The 23,779-nt window shown below is 40.4% G+C and overlaps 1 protein-coding gene across 3 annotated transcripts in view; it reads right to left on the reverse strand.

The window, feature by feature from the left end:
* The window catches only part of ptpra (protein tyrosine phosphatase receptor type A), a 316,897-nt gene that overhangs the window by 179,942 nt on the left and 113,176 nt on the right, over positions 1-23,779 (reverse strand). For 2 of the 3 annotated variants that reach the window (XM_041187775.1, XM_041187757.1), the window contains exons 4-5: positions 23,024-23,329; positions 8,226-8,246 (exon numbers count right to left, since the gene is read on the reverse strand). In XM_041187775.1, coding sequence (XP_041043709.1) covers positions 8,226-8,246; positions 23,024-23,329 — 327 coding nt within the window. The remainder of the gene's footprint in view (positions 1-8,225; positions 8,247-23,023; positions 23,330-23,779) is intronic. The other variant, XM_041187767.1, reaches the window with a different exon arrangement.

The following is a 23,779-nucleotide window of genomic DNA, read 5'->3' on the forward strand; positions in this document are numbered from 1 at the left end:
TGTTATTCCTTCAAAATTCCAAACACGAGTATTAGAAGAACTTCACCTCAGTCACAAGGGAATCGTCAAAATGAAAGCATTAGCTCATCCACATGTATGATGACCACACCTGGATAAAGACATCGAAGGCATGGTCAGTGATTGCCTTCCATGCTAAGAAATGAAGTCTACTCCTGCACTTGCCCCATTACATCTGTGGGCTTGCCCAGACCACCCATAGGCAGAGACTTTATGTCGACTTTGCCAGATCACTTCTCGGGAATACGTTCCTGATTGTGGTGGATGCCCACACAAAGTGGCCTCATGTTATTCCCATCAAGTCGACTACTTCAGCAAAGACCATTGATGCTCTCCTGAATGAGTTCACTACTTTTGGATTGCTGGAGCAGATTGTGTCTACCCTTGGCACACAGTCCATATCATGTGAATTTCAAACATTCCTGAAAAACAATGGGATCAAGCAGATTTTCATCTCACATTACCACCCATACTCAAATGGTGAAGTGGAGCGCTTTGTCTAGACATTCAAAATGGGCATATTGAAGGGTAGGACACAAACAGATTGGAAGTTGAAGCTGAAGAACTTTTTGATGATGTATCGTAACACTCCACATTCAACAACAGGCGTAAATCCTGCTGCGCTGATGCTTGGAAGAAGACTGTATATGAGAATGGATTTGCTGTGTCCAAATTTGAAAAGAAACATTGGTTCAAGGCAACCTGATCAGAAAAGGTCACATGACACAAGTAAACCAGCTCGTGAGTTTAATCTGGATCAGTCTGTTTGGGTCCGAAATTACTGTGGGTCACCAAAGTGGCTCCTGGGAAGAATCATCAAGGGTCGAGGACCACTGACACTGACCTATGGATGTTGAATCTTCCTGTGGAATCTGGAAGAGGCACACTGACCAGATTAGAGAAGCCAAATCCAAGGAACAAAATTTCCAGGGATCTCCAGTCATAATGGAAGATTTCTGGGAAACATTTGCTCCAGTTGGTGAAACGCAGCTTAATTCAAATGACAAACCTGTAGCTGCAACTGTTGAAAACTGAACAGAAACAAGTGGAACAGCTGAGCCTTCCATTTCCTAAGCAAACAAACTGAGATACCTCAGCCAACACTCCTCTCTAGACCAAAATGAATCTGCAAACCTCCTGACCAATTTGTTCCTGGCTAAAGGGGGAGGAGATGTGACGTTTGTGTTTAACGTTTATGCTTTTTTATAAAAGGTCACTTTAATTAAAAAGAAGTGTTATATAAAAAAACCTGACAGTATGGTGTGCAAAACCCCGGATATACTGCCCTCTGGTGTAGAATAATAAATGAAGCTTCTGTTTTTTTCCCCCACAGGAAGCTGGGGTTCAGAAGCCGATTTGGGTGTGGGTGGGTGTGTGTGTGTGGGTGTGTGTGTATATTCTTAATTGTTAAGAAGTGATAAAACACTTCATTGGAATTTCATTATTACTCACTATAAATTCTCCTGTCTCAGCCTGTAATGAGCCCATAATTGTCTTTGCTAATTTTTTTTTTTATACTTCTATAGAATCTTCTACAGTCTGTTTTGTGTTTCTGGCAAGTTTACTTTCATATTCTATTTTCTCCTTCTTTATTAGTTTCTTGGTCCTCCTTTGCTCAATGCTAAAATGCTCCCAATCCTCAGGATTACTATTCCCTTTGGCAACTTTACAAACCTCTTCCATTTGTCTGATGAATCCTTGTAACTTGCTGTTAGCCACGTTTGAATTACTTTTCACCTTGGTTTTTGTGCCTTAAAGGAATGTATGTTTGTTGTAAACCATGTATTAATTGTTTAAATGCTAGACATTGCTGATCTACTCTTATTACAGTTTCCCAATCAACGCTTCCACCTTGCCCCTCAATACCTTCATCGTTTCCTTTATTTAGGTTTAGGACTCTAGTTTTGGATTGAACTACATCACTTCAAACTTAATGTAAAATACTATTAAATTATGGTCACTCTTCCCGAAAGGCTCCTTTACAATGAGATTATTAATTAGGGCTTTCTCATTGCACCATTCCAGATCTAAAATAGTTGGTTCATCAACATACTGTTCTAGAAAAGCATCTTGCATACATGCTTTTTTATAAAAGGTCACTTTAGTTAAAAAGAAGTGTTATATAAAAAAACCTGACCGTATGGTGTGCTAAGTCCTGGATGTATTGCCCTCTGGTGTAGAATAATAAATGAACCTTCTGTGTTTTTCCCCCCACAGGAAGCTGGGATTCAGAAGCCAATTTGGGTGTGGGTGGGTGGGTGGGGGTGTGTGTGTGTGTGTGGGTGTGTGTATATTCTTAATTGTTAAGAATTTGTCCTCCACAGCATTAGTGCTACTTAGGTTTACCCACTCTATATGTAGATTGAAGCCCCCATGATTATTGTATTATCCTTGTTATATGCACCTCTAATTTCCTGATTTATACTACATCCAACATTGCCATCAATGTTTGGTGGTCTATAAACAACTCCCAACAATGTTTGCTGCCCTTTGTTGTTTCTTAGCTCCACCCAAATTCATTCTCCCTCGGTCTTCTGATCTAAGATCCTCTCAGTAACATACTGATCTCATCCTTTATTAATAGTGCTACCCCACCTCCTTTTTCTTTTTGCCAAGCATTCCTAAGTGTCAAATAGACTTGAATATTCAGTTTCCAGCCTTGGTCACTCCGCATCACATTTCCGAAATGGCAATTAAATCGTACCCGTTTACTTATATTTGTGCCAACAATTCATCTACCTTGTTGCGAATAATGCCTGCATTCAGATAGAATGCCTTTAATTTTGCCATAACTATTTTCCATATTTTGACACCATTTGATGCTGGCCTTGTTTCCACTGTCTTCCAATTCACTTGCTGCTTTTCTTCTTCCCATTATCAGCTTTGCTTCTCTCCTATATGAATTCCCTTTCAGGTACCCATCTCCCTGCCAAATTAGTTTAAACCCTCACCAACAGCATTAGCAAACCTGCTTGTGAGAATACTTGTCCCATTCCTGTTAAGATGTAACCCGTCCTCCTTGTACAGGTCCCATCTGCCCCAGAACTAGTCCCAATGCCTCAGAAATCTAAAACACTCCCTCCTACACCATCTCTTCAACCATGTTCATTTGTTCCCTCCTTCTACTTCTGTACTCACTAGCACATGGGACAGGGATTAATCCTGAGATTACTGCTTTTGAGGTGGTGCTTTTTTAACTCTTTCCTTGCTCTCTAAAATTGGCTTTAGGGACCTCATCCCTCTTTCTGCCTATGTTGCTGGTACCACTGTGGGCCACGACCTCTGGCTGTTCACTCTTTTCCCCCATAAGAATATCCTCCAGCGGCTCAGTGACATCCTTGACTGTGGCACCAGGGAGGGAACATACCATCCTGGAGTTATGTCTACGGCTACAGAGACACCTGTCTGTTCCCCTAACTAACGAATCCCGTACTACCATTGCTTTTCCACTCTTCTTCCTCCCTTCCTGTGCAGCTGAGGCATTCGTGATGCCACAGAATTGTCTGGCGCCGAGGAACCAATGCCCTCACAAGTATCAGAAAACAGGTTAGTGAGAGAGATGGACTCAGGGAATTGCTGAACCACCTGCCTGGTCTTCCCAGGCTATCTCGTGGACACCCATTCCCTCTCTGCCTGCACTCTGTTAACCTGCAGTGTGGCCACCCCCCCTAAACATGCTATCTATATGGTTCTCAGCCTCACAAATGTGCCACAGTGAGACCAGCTGTCACTACAGTTCCAAAGCGTAGAGCTCAAATTTTTATAGCTGTTTCCTATACGTGTTCACCTATGCCATGGGAAGCATCCATGACTTCCCACTTCACAGGATGAGCATTCCATGCAGCCAAGCTGCCCTGCCATACCTTAACTTTACAGCCTATTTATTATAAACTGGAGACCATAAAATAGAAAGTAGAATTACTCACCAATCAGCTTCTTCCCCTGCACTTCTTATTCCTGATGTCACGTTTAGAACTCTGCCTGTGCTCCATTCCCGCAAGCCACTTTTTATGCCCCGCTCAGCTCTTGCTCCGTCCCATTGCTCTCCAGTTAGTTAATTACTTACTTTCTTCATGATTTTTTAAATTTATGCCTCTCCTCACCATACTTAACATGCTACTTTAAATCTTAGTAATACACTAAACCTTACCACTTAAAAATAAAACAGTAGATTCACCAGCTTCTTACATCCCTATTGCTCGCATCTCTTTAATAAAGATTTACCAATACTAATAAATCTTATTGCTATTAATAAACCTTACTAACAAACCCTAAGAATATTTAATACGTCTTACCAGTGGTAATAAACATTAAACACAGAAGATAAGACTCATCAGCTGCTCAGGGGAAGGGAAAGGTGGGATTGGCGAAGGAGAAAGATCTGAAAATTGAGTGGAAGCATTTAGGGATGCTCACACTGATTTAAGGCTTAGGCAGCCAAAGGCGTAGTTTCCAATTGTGGAGCGAATAAAAATCAGGAATGCTCAAAGCGGCTAGAATTGGAGAAGTTCAGATCATGAAAATAAGACCACTGAAGGACTTGAAAACATGGATGAGATTGCCAGGCAGTGACCATATCCAACAAGAGAGAATCTAACCATCGCCCCTAGACTGTCAATGGTTTTACCATTGCTGAATGCCCCACTATCGACATCCTGGGGGTTACCATTAACTAGAAACTGAACTGGACTAGCCACATAAATACCATGGCTACAAGAGTAGGTCAGAAGCTAGGAATCCTGTGGCAACTAACTCACCTCCTGACTCCCCAAAGCCTGTCTACCATCTACAAGGCACAAGTCAGGAGTGTGATGGAATACTCCCCACTTGCCTGGATGAATGCAGCTCCCACAACATTCAAGAAACTTGATGGCATCTAGGACAATGCAACCTGCTTGTGATTGGCACCCCATCCACAAAAATTTACTCCCTCCACCATCGACACATAGTGGCAACCATCTGTACCATCTACAAGATGCAGGAACTCACCAATGCTCTTTAGACAGCACCTTCCAAACCCACGACCACTACCATCTAAAAGGACAAGGGCAGCAGACACATGGGAACACCAGCACTTGGAAGTTCTCCTCCAAGTAATTCACTATCCTGACTCGGAAATATATCGCTGTTCCTTCACTGTCGCTGAGTCAAAATCCTGGAACTCCCTCCCTAACAGCACTGTGGGTGTAGCTACCCACATGGACTGCAATGATTCAAGAAGGTAGATCACCACCACCTTCTCAAAGGCAATTAGGGATGGGCAATAAATGCTGGCCTACCCAGCGATGCCGATATCCCATAAAATAAATATGCAAAAAAAAAAGTGACATCAAGACTAGAGAACAAATTATGTAAAGCGGATCAATGACAAGGGCTTTGATCTTCCCACTATTAGGCTGAAGGAAATTTATGCTCATAGAAACACTGGCGGGCAAGATAAAGGAAAATCCAAAGGCATTTTATAAATATATTAAGGGCAAGATAACCAGGGAGAGAGCAAGGCCCATTAGGGACCAAAGTGGCAATCTGTACATGGAGCCAGAGGATGTGGATGAGGTTTTAAATGATTACTTTTCATCTGTGTTCACTATGGAGAAGGGCGACGTAGATGTAGAAATCAGGGTGGGGACTGTGATATACTTGAACAAATTAGCATTGAAAGGGAAGAGGTACTAGCAGTTTTAGCGGGCTTAAAAGTGGATAAATCCCCAGGCCCGAATGGGATGTATCCCAGGCTGCTACATGAAGCAAAGGGAGGAGATTTCAGGGGCTCTGACACGAATTTTCAAATCCTCTCTGGACACAGGCGAGGTGCCAGAGGACTGCAGGACAGCAAATGTGGTACCATTATTCAAGAAGCGTAGGAGGAATAAACCAGGTAATTACAGGCCAGTGAGTTTAACATCAGTGGTAGGGAAACTATTGGGAAAATTTCAGAGGGACAGGATTAAACTCCACTTGGACAGGCAGGATAGATTAGCATGGCTTTGTCAGGGGAAGGTCATGTCTAACAAATCTGATTGAATTTTGAGGAGGTGACTAGTTGTGTAGATAAGGGTAGTGCAGCTGATGTAGTCTACATGGTCTTCAGTAAGGCTTTTGACAAGGTCCCACGTGGGAGAATGGTCAAGAAGATAAGAGCCCATGTGATCCGGTGCAATTTAGCAAATTGGATCCAAAATTGGTTTAGTGGCAGGAGACAGCAGGTGATGGTCGAAGGTTGTTTTTACAATTGGAAGCCTGTGACGAGTGGTGTACCACAGGGATCGGTGTTGGGGCCCTTGCTGTTTGTAGTGTACATTAATGATTTAGACGTGAATATAGGAGGCATGATCAGTAAGTTCGCAGATGACACGAAAATTTGTGTTGTCATAAATAGTGAGGAGGAAAGCCTTAGATTACAGGATGATATAGATGGGCTGGTAAGATGGGCAGAGCAATGGCAAGTGGAATTTAATCCTGAGAATGAGAGGTGATGCATTTTGGGAGGACTAACATGGCAAGGAAATATACAATGAATGGTAGGCCCCTAGGAAGTACACAGGATCAGAGGGACCTTGGTGTAAATGTCCAAAGATCCCTAAAGGCAGCAGCACAGGTAGATAAGGTGGTTAAGGCGGCATACAGGATAATTGCCTGTATTAGCCGAGGCAAGAATATAAGAGCAGGGAGGTTATGTTGGAGCTGCATAAAACACTGATTAGGCCACAGTTGGGGTACAGTGTGCAGTTCTGGTTGCCACATTATAGGAAGAATGTGATTGTACTGCAGAGGAGATTCACTAGGATGTTGCCTGGGTTGGAATGTTTCAGCTATGAGGACAGACTCGATAGGCTAGGGTTGTTTTCCTTAGAGCATAGACGGCTGAGGGGGGATCTGATAGAGGTATACAAAATTATGAGGGGCATAGATAGGGTAGATAGGAAGAAACTTTTCCCCTTAGCAGAGGTGTCAATAACCAGGGGGCATAGATTTAAGGTAAGGGGCAGGAGGTTTAGACGGGATTTGAGGAGGGATTTCTTTCACCTAGAGGGTGGTTGGAATCTGGAAAACATTGCCTGAGGAGGTGGTTGAGGCAGAAACTCTTACAACATTTTAGTAGTATTTAGATGAGCATTTGAGACGCCATAGCATACAGAGCCATGGGCAAGTGCTGGAAAATGGGTTTAGTATAAATAGGTGTTTGATGGCCGGCATGGTTTTTTTATATCACTATTTTATTGTTGCAGCTGCAAATTGTGGCCTTTGTATGCTATAGGCTCTTGGCCACACCACCAAATTATTCCAGTCACTATGTAGTCCTGTCAAAGATCAACTTAGAAGGCCAAATTGAGGAATACACTCATTTGGATATGCCTGTCTTTTGCAAGCTGTGGAATTTCAGAATAGTTGGGAATCTTTATGTATCAAAAGGAACTTTTCATACACTGGGAGGTGATGGCGCAGTGGTATTGTCACTGGACTGGTAATCCAGAGACCCAGGGTAATGCTCTGGGTTACAGGGTTCAAATCACACCGTGGGCACATTGAATTTGAATTAAATAAAAAAAATCTGGAATTAAAAGTCTAATGATGACCATGATTGTCGATTGTCATAAAAACCTGTCCTCACTGGTCTGGTCTACATGTGACTCCAGATCCACAGCAATGTGGTTGACTCTTAAGTGCCCTCTGAAATGGCCTAGCAAGCCACTCAAATATCCTATCCCATGAATGAATTAAAAAAAAAATTTAAATACCCACCACCCTCCTTTGCTTTACAGAAACTGGCAGCTTAAATCCAGCTATACATTAGTAGAACCATACATCTTCAATGCAGCACAATGAAGCAGTGCAATATACTTCTGACGGATGCTTCCTGTGACAATGGAAAATAAAATAAAATGTGCCTGGTACACTACAGGAGTTAGCATGGTCTTTACTTTAAGTATTCCTAGACATGAACTTTAAAATAGCAGAACATGCATTGAAGAAAACTAAACAAGTTCCAAGTCAAACACTGATACAAAGAATGATCAACGTAGAGTGCCAGTAGTTATACTTCCTATCAGAGTTGAGGCTTGCAGCTTGATAATGACGTGAATTAGATGCAAAGAACAAATTCTAACAAACATGGAGGTTGCGTAAGTGTATAACAGAAAAATCTACAGTGATTCATGTGAAATGGATGGGGTGAAAATTATGTTTCATGTGAATTGAACTCTTACCTGAACCAGCAGTTGCTCCATCTGTAAGGAACAAAATAGAATGAATGTATTAACTTTATTAATATTTTTAGAAAATGCCAATTAGTATTTTAACAAACTGTCATTTTGATTTCATAGAATATTTATGATACAGGAAGAGGTCATTAAGTAAATTTTGAGGTTAAGTTGCCAATTTGACAGTTATCAATTTATTTTGCTTCTGTTTGATAAACTATATAATGAATGGGTTTCATAATGACAGAGTCTATGCAGTAGACATGATTGTAATGGGGTCTACAGAACAGGATTACATTAGTTCAACAGTTCTACAAGTTTTCATGCCTATACCAGAGAGTACCAAAATGGTGATGTGACATTTAAAATTTGAACTTTGTAAAAATAATGTCAATTAAAATGTTGATGAACTTTAATGGTGACCTAGCGCCATAGGAAACAGATTTAGTACAAGAATTTATGTAATTGAGCAGTCCACGTGCTGTCAAGTGTATTATTGATCAATTTGTGAAAATAGAACACAAACAGTGCCCACACAAATTATGGCATTGAAAGAAGCATATAGAAAATGCAACATGTTCAGTGACATATTTTCTTTAGACCAAAGTGAAATATTCAAAGAATCTGTATTTATTTGATATGAGGACAAGGGTTTTTAAAACAATGTACTGATTTCAATGTTTGAGAGTGGATGTGTAAAGAAGGCTGGCTGTCTGTATGTGTGATCTAATTAAGCTAGACAAGAGTTTGATAGGAGTCAGGCTGTCTGGGGTTTGAAAACATGAAAAGGTTAAAGGTGTGAACTTTGAGGTACATATAAATAGGTTAGATGTAACATTTGTATTTTTAGATAAATTGGAGGGTTGTTTGAATATTGAAAGGAATCATAGAAACTAGAAGCAGGAGTATGCCATTCAGCCCTTCGAGCCTGCTCTGCCATTCATTATGATCATGGCTGATCATCCAACTCAATAACCTGCTCCCACATTCTCCCCATATCCTTTGATTCCTTTTGCCCCAAGAGCTACATCTAGCTCCTTCTTGAAAACATACAATGTTTTGGCCTCAACTACTATCTTTGGTGACGAATTCCACAGGCTCACCACTCGCTGGGTGAAGAAATTTCTCCTCATCTCAGTCCTAAATAGTCTACTCTGTATCCTCAGACTGTGACCCCTGGTTCTGGACTCCCCCACCATCAGGAACATCCTTCCAGCATCCACCCTGTCTAGTCCTGTTAGAATTTTATAGGTTTCTAGGAGATCCCCCCTCATTCTTCTGAACTCCAGCGAATATAATCCTAACCGATTCAATCTCTCCTCATATGTCAGTCCCGCCATGTCAGGAATCAGTCGGGAAAACCTTCACTGCACTCCTCTATAGCAAGTACATCCTTCCTCAGATAAGGAGACCAAAACTGCACACAATGTTCCAGATGTGGTCTCACCAAGGCCCTGTATAATTGCAGCAAGACATCCCTGCTCTTGTGCTCGAATCCTCCGGTTATGAAGGCCAACATACCATTTGCCTTCTTTACCGCCTGCTGCACCTGCATGCTTATCTTCAGCGACTGGTGTACGAGAACACCCAGGTCTCCTTGCACATTCCTGTCTCTCAATTTATAGCCATTCAGATAATAATCTGCCTTCCTGTTTTTGCTACCAAAATGGACAACCTCACATTTATCCACATTATACCAAATCTGCCATGCATTTGCCCACTCGCTCAGCTTGTCCAATTCACACTGAAACATCTCTGCATCCTCCTCACAGCTCACCCTCCCACCCAGCTTTGTGTCATCTGCAAATTTGCAGATATTACATTTAGTTCCCTCATCTAAATCATAAATATATATTGTGAATGACTGGGGTCCCAGCACCAATCCCTGCGGTACCTCACTACCCCACTAGCCTGCCATTCGGAAAAAGACCCGTTTTTTCCTACTCTCTGTTTCCTGTCTGCCAACCAGTTTTCTATCCATCTCAATACACTACCCCCAATCCCATGCACTTTAATTTTACACACTAATTTCTTATGTGGGACTTTGTCGAAAGCCTTCTGAAAGTCCAAATAAACCACATTCACTGGCTCCCCCTCATCAACTCTACTAGTTACATCCTCAAAAAATTCCAATAGATTCATCAAGCATGATTTCCCTTTCATAAATCCATGCTGACTCTGTCCAATTCTGCCAGTGTTTTCCATGTGCTCAGCTGTTAAATCTTTTATAATGAACTCTAGAATTTTCCCCACTACCGACGTCAGGCTATAATTCCCTGTTTTCTCTCTACTTCCCTTTTTTAATAATGGGGTTACATTAGCCACCCTCCAGTCTGTAGGAACTTTCCAGAGTCTATGGAATCTCAGAAGCTGACCATCAATGCATCCACTATTTCTAGGGCCACTTCCTTAAGTACTCTGGGATGTAGATTGTCAGGCCCTGGGGATTTATCGGCCTTCAATCCCATCAATTTCCCCAACACCATTTCCCTACTAATACTGATTTCTTTCAGTTCCTCCCTCTCACTAAACCCTGTGTTCCCCAACATTTCTGGTATGTTATTTGTGTCCTCCTTTGTGAAGGCAGAACCAAAGTATGTATTTAGTTGGTCAGACATTTCTTTGCTCCCCATTATAAATTCTCCTGTTTCTGATTGTAATGGACCTACATTTGTCTTCACCAATCTTTTTCTGTTCACATACCTACAGTTTTTATATTCCCTGCAAGCTTACTCTCATACTCTTATTTTCCCCTTCTTAATCAATCCCTTGGTCCTCCTTTGCTGAATTCTAAACTACTCCCAATCCTCAGGCCTGTCGTTTTTCCTGGCCAATTTGTATGCCTCTTCCTTGCATCTAATACTATCTCTAATTTCCCTTCTAATCCATGGTTTGGCTACCTTTCCTGTTTTACTTTTGCACCAGACAGGAATAAACAATTGTTGCACGTCACCTATGCGCTCTTTGAATGTTTGCCATTGCCTATATCCATCGTCATCCCTTTAAGTAATGTTTCCCAATCCATCATAGGTAACTTGCGCCTCATACTGAGCATGTGGAAAACAGTGGCAGAATCGGACAAGTTAGACGTGTCAAGGAAAATGTTTGCATCTTGCCGGAGTTCATAGGCAAATAAGTAGTGGGGATATGATATTTTATTGAACCAAAAGCAAAGACAAGATGAAAACATGAAAGATCTTATATTTGGAAGGGTTTGGGTCTCAAAGGGTGTGAGAACAATGGAATTGAGATGAAAGGAAAAAAAGCTATATTAGAGTTACTGTGGATAGCTATTAAGATAGAGAGAGCTAGAGATGGCTGCATAGCTGTTGAGCTGGAGATGGCTGGAGCTGTTGAGATAGCTGGAGCTCTGAACAGGAGGAGCATGAAGTTTGAATCATCAATCTAGTCAAGCCAGAAAAGTCTTGGGCTGCAGCATGCAGTTTTATCCTGAAGTGAATTCCGCAAAGTCGAAGAGGGTAAAGGTCATATGGTGCACTTTTATTGAAGCTACAGCAGTTTGCCTTGTGAAATATTACTGGATTTCTTTTATAGTTAACATCAAAAAGGGAGTGTTGCATGGAAGGTGTTTATTCGTGGGTTTGAACAAGTAGAGTGTTTTGGGGAATGTATAATTGTATAACTCTAATCTTGTGTGCTTAAGTTCCCTTTTATTTTTTGTTAATAAAATTTTTACTTTTCATTTTTAAAAACCCAGAAGTGTTACTGACTTCTTACTGCTGAGATCAGTACATAGCCTTCTCTTTATCAGAGTACAAAAAAAATGGTTGTGGCCCATAAGCCAAGTTTCTCTCTGGGGTTTGGTTTACGCAGCAATTAACACTGGCTGTGGTCATAAGTAATTTCAAGGGATAATTTTTACTCAGATCAGATATCATTTCTGTGTAATCCTTCAAATTACAAAAAAACTTTTAAGATTGTAGCACTATGATAACTGAAAGATCAGGTGTACCACAAACTATAATAATTTATCTAGTTGAAATTGATATATGAAACTTCCCTTCTTTCCCCCTCCCCCAAAATCCCATGTCCCACAATCTGACATGGTCAAATTCCAAACTTCAAAATACAGATACTTAAATAGTTTTATCTTCATCCTGTAACATATTCAACTAAATTGTCCCAAATCCATTCAGTTTTGAAAATGACTAAAGATCTGTTTAATCATGCTTAAAATCAGCCAACTCACCCAGTGAACTTCAAATCTGATTCAGAACCATTATGAATTACTTTATCATAGAGAAGGTCTTGTGCCAGGATTGTTTTGAATATGCTGCCTATCCCACGGCAACATGTAGTACAATATAGCCATGAGATGTTTACCGCATAGAGCTGTGTAATTGATCCACTAATTTGCCAATTGGGAGGAAGGGGGAGGTTTTCTATTTCAGAAAGCCAGCTTCAACACCTCTTTGTCCTTTTATCTGTGACATCTTTTGGTTATTTCCATCTATCACTGGCCCTCTATCCAGCTCTACTTGTCCCACCACCCCCTTAAACCAGCTTATATTTCACCTCTCTTCTATTTTTATTTAGTTCTGTTGAAGGGTCATTCGAACTTGAAACATTAACTGTGTTCCTCTCTGCAGATGCTGCCAGACCTGCTGAGTTTTACCAGGTATTTTTGTTTTTGTAATGAAATATACAACTGGAGCCAATCTTTACACACTTCCATAAGAATTTATTTACACAATTCAAGTGTAAACCTCCTAAACCCCAACAGGCTCAATCTGTGTCTATTTAAAGGGGCACAAGTGAACGTCCATTTAACACCTGCCTCTTGCCTACAATTAAACACAATAAAACAATTAATAGGGAGGAGGAAAAGGAAGGAGGAAAGGGGAGGAAAGGAATTGCCTTTAAACAGTGCTTTTCACAATCTCAGGATACACCAAAGTATCTCACAGTAATCACAACCATAATATAGAAAACATGGCAGCCAAGTAACGTACAGCAAAATCCCACCAAGAAATACATAGCCAGTTTTTAGATATTGGGTGAGGGTGATATTCCCAGCACGCCAGGAAAACTTCAATACTTTTCTTGGAATAATGCAGTGCACTCTTTAAATTCACCCGAGAAGGCAGACAATAGCTTTGGTTTAAAGTCTCACCTGAAAAAAGCCGCACCTGAAACCGTAGCATTATCGCAGTACTGCGCTCAGTACCAGCCAGAACTATGTGCTCAAGTCTCTGGAGGTGGGCTTGAATCCACAACCTTCTGACTTAGAGGTGAGATGCCTAAGATCACCAAATACAAAGGATACTCTGGGATTGGCGGTTGTGTCACAAACCTATAATAAATTTCATAATATTGTGGTTTATTGTGAAGTAGGTTTATGGATGTGTGTCCATAAGACCATAAGACATAGGAGCAGCAGTTAGGCCATTCGGCCCATCGAGTCTACTCCACCATTCAATCATGGCTGATAAGTTTCTCAACCCCATTCTCCCTCCTTCTCCCCGTAACCTTTGATCCCCTTACCAATCAAGAACCTATCTATCTCAGTCTTAAATACACTCAGTGACCTGGCCTCCACAGCCTTCTGTGGCAATGAATGTCGGATCCTTCGTCACTAGTTTAGTTGGACTGCTGGATCTGGGTTACACGCTTGTTTTGGGATGACCAAGTCGGTGCCGTGGAGATAACAGATCAGTAGACGGTTCTCATGTAGAACACATTTTATTTATTTACAAAGGAACTCAGTAGCTACACCTGTGTACTTAAAACTAAAACCCTGTCTCTACATTACAGACTCTTACTCTAGACTACAAACTACTGACTACAGACTAAGGTAGCCCATGCTATTGTCATTGGATAATAAGGTCATGTGATCTTCTACTACAACATTCTTCTTAAAGGATTCCACATTCCTCCCCCTTTACTCAAGTATGTTTTAACAGTTAAAATTACAATTTTTCTCAACATATAAATTAGTTATCTGTGTAAATAATTTGATAAGTTCAGTCTTTCTGGAGGTTTCCTTGTGTGTAGAACGTGTCAGCTCTACAGCTTCAGATGTTTCGTCAGGAACCTGCTTTTCTGATGTTGTCCAAAAATCAGATTCGTCGATGGGCACCTACAAATCTGTTTCCTCAACTCTTGCAGGTACAGCCGATCCTTCAAACACATCTGTACTCAGTTGAGTTTTTCAACAGGAAATATTGCCGCAGCCGTGAACACTGGAGGAACCATTTCCTGATACTTTGTTTCTCTCCTACTTATATGATCTATATGTCTCCATATGATTTGGTCTTCTATTTTCACATGGTAAGAAAGAGGTCCAGTAGACTTCACTTATGTCACCTGATAACCACTTGAGTCCTTCACGAAAATTTTTCACATATACCGTCTCTCCTACAGTCAAATTCCTGTCATGACGATGCCAATCATGTACAATTTTCTGACTTCCCTAACTCTTTTCCACCTTTCCCCCCTAAGTTTGGCATTACTAATCTCAATCTTGTTCTGAGAAGGTGATTCACCAACAATTCCGCAGAAGTGACCTGCTGTCATGTGAGGGGTGGTTCTATAATGGAAAAGAAAATATGTGAAATTGGTCGCAATGGAATCTCCAGTTAAGTTCTTCATACCATTTTTGAATGATTGAACTCTTGCTCGGCCAGTCCGTTCGAAGAAGGGTGGTATGGTGAAGTTTTTACCTTAGTAATACTGTTGAGACTGATAAACTGTTGAAACTCCGCACTAGTAAAAGCCGTGCCATTGTTTGATACAACCACTTCTGGTAGTCAGTTGATGGCGAAACTTTGTCGTAGCTTGCTGATTGTAGCAGGAGAGGTTGGTAATTTGACCTTATATGTCCATCCATTTTGAGTGAGCATCAATATAAAAAGTCCCATATAGTCAATATGCAATCGCACCCATGACCTACCTAGTCACTCCCATGGGTGTAACGGAGCTGCTGGAGGTAACATTTGCACTTGCTGACACTGCATCCAACTTTTCACTAAGCTTTCTATTTCTCCATCCATTCCAGGCCATGTGCTATGGTCTTAATTTGGGAAATACCTGGATGTGCACTCTGTAATTCAGTTAACAAAGACTTTTGTCCTTTTGGAGGAATAATCACTCTAGCCCCCCACAATAAGATATTATCTCATATCTTCTGTGAAAATACAGTTTAATTTCATCAGGTTCCTGTTCTTGTGACTAACCATGAAGAAATTGTTCTTGTACTTTGGACAAGACTGGGTCTCGACTTGTCCAATCTCTAATCTGTCTAGCATATACCAGTGATGAAACTAAGAAGTTCAATAATAAAATGAGTTCTTGAGGAACTGGAACATCCTCAGTCGTTTGCCTGTGAAAGAAAACGATAAGTGCATCAGCGTTTGCAATCTGATTTCCAGGCCTCTGGATGAAAGTCTACTCACATGCTGCCAGAATCAACGCCCTTCTCTGTATTCTTGCTGAGGCTATGGGTTGTATAGCTTTGTCCTCGCTGAACAATCCTAGCGAAGATTTATGGTCCGAAACAATTATAAAATGACGACTGTGTACATACTATGAAATTTCTTGATGCCAAAGATGATTGACAAGTGTTCTTTTTCTATCTGTAAGTATCCCTTTCCTGCTGTGTTGAGCGCTCTTGATACATATCCAAATAGGTCGTTCGGAGCCATCATCCATTCGATGGGATAGCACTGCTCCCACTCCATGAAGAGATGCATCACATGTCAGAACTAACTCTTTTCTTTGGTCAAAATGTACTAATAGGGTGGATGAATGCAAGAGCTGTTTCACTTTTGTGAAAGCTTCTTTCTGTGGTGTTTGCCAAGACCAATGTTGTTTTTTCTTGAGTAGGTAATACAGGGTGCCAGTTCTGTCGACAAATTAGGCAACAAGCGTCCATAGTAATTGATCATCCCCGAGAATGATTTTAGCTCGGAGGTGTTCCTTGGTGCTGGTGCCTCTGCAAGGGATCTCACTTTTCCTTCAACCGGGCGGAGGCCCTGTGCACCTATCCTGTAACCTAAATAGACTACCTCTTTCGCTTGGAATGTGCACTTTTTTTGTAAACGCACTCCCACGTGTGAAAAACACTTCAAAACTTCTTCCAAGTTTGTCATATGCTCCTTTTCAATGAGTCCTGTCACTGGAACAGCATCCAAATAAACTACAACATGAGGCAATCCCTGCAGTAAATTTTCCATTGTCCTCTGGAATATGACACATGCAGAGGATACACCAAAAGGCAAATAGGTATATTGGTACAACCCTTTGTGTCTATTAATTGTGACAAACTTCTTGGAGGCCTCCTCTAACTCCAATTGTTGATAAGCATGGCTCATCTCAAGCTTCGTGTAGGCGGTTCCACCTGCCAACTTAGCATACCAGTCTTCAATTTTTGGTACAGGGTGTCTGTGCAACTTAGCCGCTTTATTGACAATTTGTAGTCTCCAAAAATTCAAACACTTTGGTCAGGCTCAAGTACGGGGACTACTGGTGCTGCCCATTCCGAGATCTGCAGAGGTCGTATCACTCCCAGTTTCTTTAATCCATCCAATTCGGCGTCTACCTTTTCCCGCATTTCATAAGGTACTGGCCTTGCCTTCATAAACCCGGAGTAGAGTCTGGATCAACATGAGTTTTTGCTTGTAGCCCTTGGATTGTCCAGAGTTCATCTTGGAAAACTGAGGCGTATTTTTGAAGTAGCTCAGGTAACCCAATGGCTCTCGGTTGGAAGATCTCAGTCCAATCCAATTTAATTTCTTTCATCCAAGGAGACTTGGCCCCTCACCTGCTACCTCCATCAAGGGTATTTTCACTGATTGACTTCTGTACTATAACCTGCTTATGCCTTTGACTTTGATGTCTTCTCCAGTGTAAGTTTTCAATTTGGTATCCGTTTCTTCCAAGTTTAATTTACTTTCCCCATAATTCAGGTGGTTAAAGGTATCACTGTTGAGGAAACTCTTGTATCCACCTCCATTCTGATAGGCCTATTATTCACCCTCTCAGTTACATAGATTGGTTCTGTTCTTCCTACCTTTAAATTATACAACAAATAAATATCAGAATCTGTTACTTCAGGCTTTTCTGTGTTATGAATCTCATGGGGTTTTTTCTTTTGATTGAAAGTCTGCTCATTGTATCCTTGCAATAAGATGTCCATTTTGATGACAATAAAAACATTCAATATTTTAAAACTTCGATTCATTACAAGGTTGTTTGCTTCCAACTCTATTACCATTATTCCATGTTTTCACCGCTAAGTCATTTCTTTTTATTTGTCAGCAAGCTGTGACTGCTTCCCGCTTCTCATCAGAACTGTACATTTTTGGGCTCTTTTTGGTTGGGGCTCCCCGCCCAACATGGAGGACGGTGCCATTTTGCACTCCCCGTATGGCTTTCGAGTCCCTCACTGCGCCTTCCATAGCCAGTGCTATTTCATGCACCTTCTGAAAATCCAAATTTGTTTCAGACAATAATTTCTTCAAAATCAAATCTTCATTTATACCGCACACCAAACGATCTCCAAGCATTTCATTTACAAATGTACCAAACTTGCGATATTCTGTTAACTGTTTCAGACTTGCCACATTACAAGTGACTGTCTCCCCTGGGGTCTCGTTCTTAAATTAAATTTGAACTACTGCATCATTACAGAGGGCTTGGGCGCGCAATGATTCTTCACAAGGTTCACTAAATCATCAAATAATTTCGCACGTGGGGTACTGGCTGCCATTAAACTTTGGGCCAATCCATAAGTCTTACTCCCACACGTGGATAGGATCGTGTGCCTCTTCTCCTCTCTCTCAATGTCAAAGGATCAACTCTTCCAAACTGTGCTATGCTTCTAAGGGGCTACTTTGATGATTAGGATGGAAATTCTACTTACAATTATTCTAAGATGTACGGCCCAATTTTGGTTCACTTGATTTCTTTTTGCGCTTAAATTGCTTTTTTTCTAGCCCTTCCTTGCTTTTTTTCACCTCATCGCCAGTTTGTTGGATCCTTGGTCACTGGCTTAGTTGGACTATTGGATCCAGGTTGCAATGCTTGTTTCAAGATGAACAAGTTGGTACCATTGAGATAGCAGATAGGTAGATGGTTCTTATGCAGAACACATTCTATTAATTTACAAAGGAACTGAGCAGCTACACCTGTGTACTTACAGCTGAAGTCCTGTCTCCACATAGATTCTTACTCTAGACTACTAGCTACTGACTACAGACTACTAAAGTAGCCCACGACTACTCTGTCATTGGATAATAAGGTCATGTGATCTTCTATCATACCATTTTTCTGAAAGGTATATTAAACATCAGGTTATCACAGTGAGTGTGTAAATGGTTCTGTCTGTGTAATTTAATTAAATTAAGAGTCAGGTAGGCTGCAAGCTTGAAATTATCAAAGGAGGTTGGGGGCAAAAGGCATTTGAAACACTAATATGAGTAAACATGGATGAGGTCTTAGCATCTAGGGTGTGAAGGAAATTTGCATTTTTAGATAAGTAAAGGAGTTGTTTGGGTTTCAAAGGGATGGTAAGGTGTTTACAACTAAAAAGATAAGTAGGGCAATGTTATGATGTTTATTTTTCCCAAAAGGTACAGACCATATTGGCAACATGAAAGATTTTATTACAGAAAAAGTACATTTCAAAATACATATAGAACAATGGAATTTACAGATCAAAGACAGAGAAACATATATGAAGGAAGGTGTTGTTGTGGGGCCATAAAAGAGCTAAGAGGAGTGTGTAAAGCAGCCTTGGAGAAGCCTCCAGCCATTTTTGCAAATGTCTGTGTCCAGTAGCTACAGTTGGAAAAAAAAGCCTTCGGAATTCCACCGTCGAGTGGGTGCTGTGGTAAACGTGCTGGCTTGCTATTTAAATAAAAAATCTATTTTGGGCTATTGCCTTAAAGGTGGTGTGTATTTGGGAGTTAGGTTAATTAGAAATTTTGGGATTTGTTATAGCATTAAGTAACTGTAATCTTATGTGCTTGATTTTTTTTTGTTAATAAATATTTAAGTTCAGGTTTTAAAATCTCCAAAGGTGTCAGTAGACTCATTACTTCTGAATTCAGTGCCCAAATCTTCTCATAATAAATACAAATTGTTATGACACAGCAGTTGGTAAAGGCTGAGTTATTTAAAATCTCAGAGGGAAACTTTAAACAGCTGTCATAACCTATATTTTCAAATGGTATGTTTGAGATGCAACTCTGAATTCTGAGATGAAACCACCAACCCTCCAGAGGTTTTTTTTTTATATAAATTAAATTAAACATTTATTAATTTTAATAAACACATACAAACCTACAAATTACTACCATAATAACTTTTTAAAAATCCCCAAATTAACCCCTCCCAGATAATCTTCCCCAAGGCAACAATAACCCATACACTTTAAACAGACACCAGGCAAAGCACATTTCATCTTACAAATTCAAAATGAGGTTCTTTTCGATTCGGTTCCTTCACAACCAGTGGTAGGGCTTACGGGCCTAGGTATTACATGCCTCTGACTTTTTCACACAAAACTCTTCTGTATATACCCAGCCTTATATATATACCCTTTGAATGTAAATTCTCATTGTATCACCGGGCCCTTTGAACTCCACCACTTTGATCAATAAAATCCCTTCCTAGTACCATTTTTATTAGTAATATAAACATATTGCTTGGTGTCTCCTAGCTAGGTGCAAGATTTCACCCCCAGTCTTTGAAAGGGTTATTCAACAAAATGCAAACGTCTCCTTTAACTTACTGTTTAACATCTCAAAACTACTACACATCAAAGCACCCAGACTAGCTGGCTTTAATCCAATGAAGACACACAGAGACACACCCACAGACACAGACCCTACTACAAGTCCAATTTAAAATAATTTCCAATAACATTATATGTACTAATAGCTTCATGACAAAATTGCAAAACCATTGTGATAGCCTGGCCAAGTTTCCCTTGTGGATTTAGTTCGCCTGGCACACGTTACCAGCCATAGCCAACAAAATTATTTCATTTACAGGAAAGGTATTTAATAAAAAGTAACAATGCTGTGATATGAGCTGTTTAGATGTCTTTCATACTTAATTTATTAAAAATCTTATATATAGCACACATTGTTTGTGTCACGTGTACTTCCAGCAAAGAGGATTTAGGATGGCCCACCTGTAAAGTTTAATGAACTTAATCATGTATTAATCTCTCATCCCACTGAATGGCCCCAGATCCACCTTTAAAATAGGTGGTATTGTGGCTGCATTCCTCACAGCAACTCTGTTTCAGGCCGACAAAACCAAGCTTGTCACTAAACGATTTATCTTTTCTGCCTTCAATGCTGTCTTGATCCTGAGCCACGAGCCAACATATTCTTTCTCCTATTTCACTAAGGTGGCTGATTCTCCATCTCCCAACCTTGACCTGCCATTGTTTCCACATACGTTGGCCAAAATTTCCCTCTCACTACTCTGCAATCATATTTCTGGCCTTGACTGAGACTGGTTTTAAGGCTTTTTAGTATTATAGGAACAGGGGTATCGCAGAGACTGAGCTGGGAAAGCCTCTATAATTTTAAAGGTATATAGTGCTCTGTCCTTCTGTCAAGTGCCATTACCACCAAGCAGTCTTGCCTTCTCACCACTCCCTCTCACGATTCTCAATCTTAGTGCTTAGGTCTTACTGCATTCGCTGCTTCTTGGTCATGCATTTTTTCTAATCCCGCTCTATCCATTGTCGCTATAAGCATCACCCCAAGCAACCAGGTCTATTTTCCAAGTCCTGACAAAAGTCCACAAAAATGTTTCTCAACATATAACCTCGGAAAAGTTTAAGTTAGCAAAATGTTCAATAAGTGTCTAATAAACAAAAAATCCATAGCCAGTTCCCAGATTATGCCATAAGTGAGACTGGAGCACATTTCTCTAGAATGCTCATAATCTCCTCCAACCTTCCTACCTGTTCTCCACAACCTCGGGGTATAGTTCAAGAATCTGTCCATCTCAATCTTGAATATATTCAATGACCCAGCCATCACAGCTCTCTGGGGTAGAGAATTCCAAAGTTTTACGAGCCACTGAGAGAAGAAATTTCTCCTCATCTCTGTCCTAAACAGGAGACCACTTATTTTAAAACTGTGCCCCCCAGTTCTAGATTTTCCCCACAAGGAAAAACATCCTCTCAGCATCTATGCTGTCAAGCCCCCGCAGGAACTCCAATGAATATGGGCCTAACCTGTTCAACTTTTCCTACAAGACAACACCTTTACCGCAAAAATTAGCCCAGTGAACATTCTCTGATCTGTTTCCAATGCAATTATATCTTTCCTTTAAGTAAGAAGACCAGAACCGTACACAGTACTCCAGGTGCAGTCTCACCAACCTGTAAATTTGCAGCAAGACTTCCATCCAAAGGTCAGCATTTTATTTATCTTTCTAATTACTTGCTGTACTTGCATGCTAACTCATTGTGATTCATGTAAGAGGACACTCAGATCCCTCTGTACCACAGCATTCTGCAATCTCTCTCCATTTACATATTACTCTGCTCTCCTATGCTTTCCACCATGTAGGCAACCTCATTTTCTCCCCTTTTTTAATTCTTTCAAGGGGTGTGGATGTTGCTAACAGGACCAACATTTGTTGACCATCCCTCAATGCCCTTGAGAAGGCTATGCCAGCTGCCTTCTTGAACTGCTACAATCCATCTGTTGCAGGTACATCTACAGTGCTATTAAGAAAGGAAGCGCTGTTATGCAGGAAATCCATCTACCAATTTTTTTGGCCATTCAACCCATCTATATCCCCTGCTGTGGATCTGGAATTACGAATAGGCTAGACCAAGTAAAGACGGCAGATTTCCTTCCCCAAAAGAACATTAATGAACCAGATGGGCTTGCACAATAATCTGGTATTTACGAAATAGTGTAAAATACTGATTCTTCCTGGCTTACACCTGAGCTCTATAGCTGAGGGTGTAGCAAGTAGCCTGCTTCAGACTTCTGCTTGCTCAGCTCTGATAGTCATTACTGATCCTAGCTTGTTATTCATTTATTACCTGAATTTAAGTTCCCCAGCTGCTGTAGTGAAATTTGACCTGCTGTCTTTGCATCAGTAACCTAGGTTTACCAGCCCAGTTACATAACCATTATACTACTGGCCCTCATTACATGCCCATCATAATTTACAATAAAATAAAATTCTCCGGTCTCTTTCACAATCAGAACGTTATGGCTTAGGGTTTGAAGCAGGGGCAGTAATTCTAGCCTTCTGGAGTTCTACATGCCAAACCAGGGAACAACAGGGAAGTTATTGGAGGGAGAAACCTCTTGGTTGCTCCTTTAGTTAGCAAATGACTATCAGAGCTGCACAAGCAGAAGTCTGAAGCAGGCTACTTGCTAGCCTCAGCTATAGAGCTCAGGTGTAAGCCAGGAAGAATGAAAGGGACAGAGAAGGAGAGAGAAGAGAAGCCAAGAATTTGCAGCAATTGGTGGCATATAGTAAGAAGCTCTTCTTTCCCAGCCTCAAAATAAATTCTTCCAACTATAACTACAAGTAACAAATAACATGCAAGAAATAGGTTAGTGTGTGATAAATGAAACCCATGCATTTTACTGGCTGAACAAGTGAAGTTGATGGTAATATTTTTTTTATTTATTTAAAAGCAGCTTTTTGTTTTAAAAATAAACATTTTTATGTTTCTGAAACAATTCAATACCACTTCACCACAATTTAGTTCATTCAAAACATAACACATTCACAGCATTTTCCAAGCAAAAATAAAATTGAACAAAATGGCAGGATGAAACATGCCCTACCTGATGTAGGGACAGCAGTTGTTTCAGCTGACGTCTCATTTGTTTTTCCATTTGCTGTTACCAATGGATGAGCTGTTGCATTGGAATTTGTGATGTTTGGAGTCACTTCTTGCAAGGCCTTCGTTGTTTCAGTTGTAGCTAAAGTAGAATTCTCACTGGCAGCATCTGTTGTATTAAAAATTTGTGAATCATCTCCAGTCATAGAAGCTGATCCTGTGTTGGGAGTAGTCTGGGCTGTTGAAGTTGCTCCTGGCATGCTTGAATTTGTTAAGCTTGGAGTAGAGATGATGGTGGCAGAAGGTGAAACTAAAAGTGAAAAGTAGATCAAAAACTGAAACTGGCTAAGGGCATGCATTAAAAAAATTATATGCTTGAAGCAAGTAAGTGAAAAACAAAAAAAGGGAACACAAGTACCACATTGAAAAATGGCTTTCATATCACACACCAATACTATACTTCATCATTATCTGTACAAAGAAAATTCAGTTTTGTTAGACTACATTCAGAATACCGGAGTCACAATCAAAAAATTTTCACAACTGCAACTCCACATACAGAAGTACTCATATAGCTACATTTGATTCACTCATTTTGCTAGTGCTCATGTCTGTGGAATTGTTTTGAACAACTTATTTAATAAAAAAATTAAGATCAGTGCAGACTGTGGTACAAGATTTCTGTACGAAATATGAAATAGAAAATGCATATGCTACTGTAAGATAATTAATACAAATCAATTCAATTTATTTTTTAAAT

This window comes from Carcharodon carcharias, chromosome 1, assembly GCF_017639515.1.
Source record: "Carcharodon carcharias isolate sCarCar2 chromosome 1, sCarCar2.pri, whole genome shotgun sequence".
NCBI classification, from domain to species: Eukaryota; Metazoa; Chordata; class Chondrichthyes; order Lamniformes; family Lamnidae; genus Carcharodon; species Carcharodon carcharias.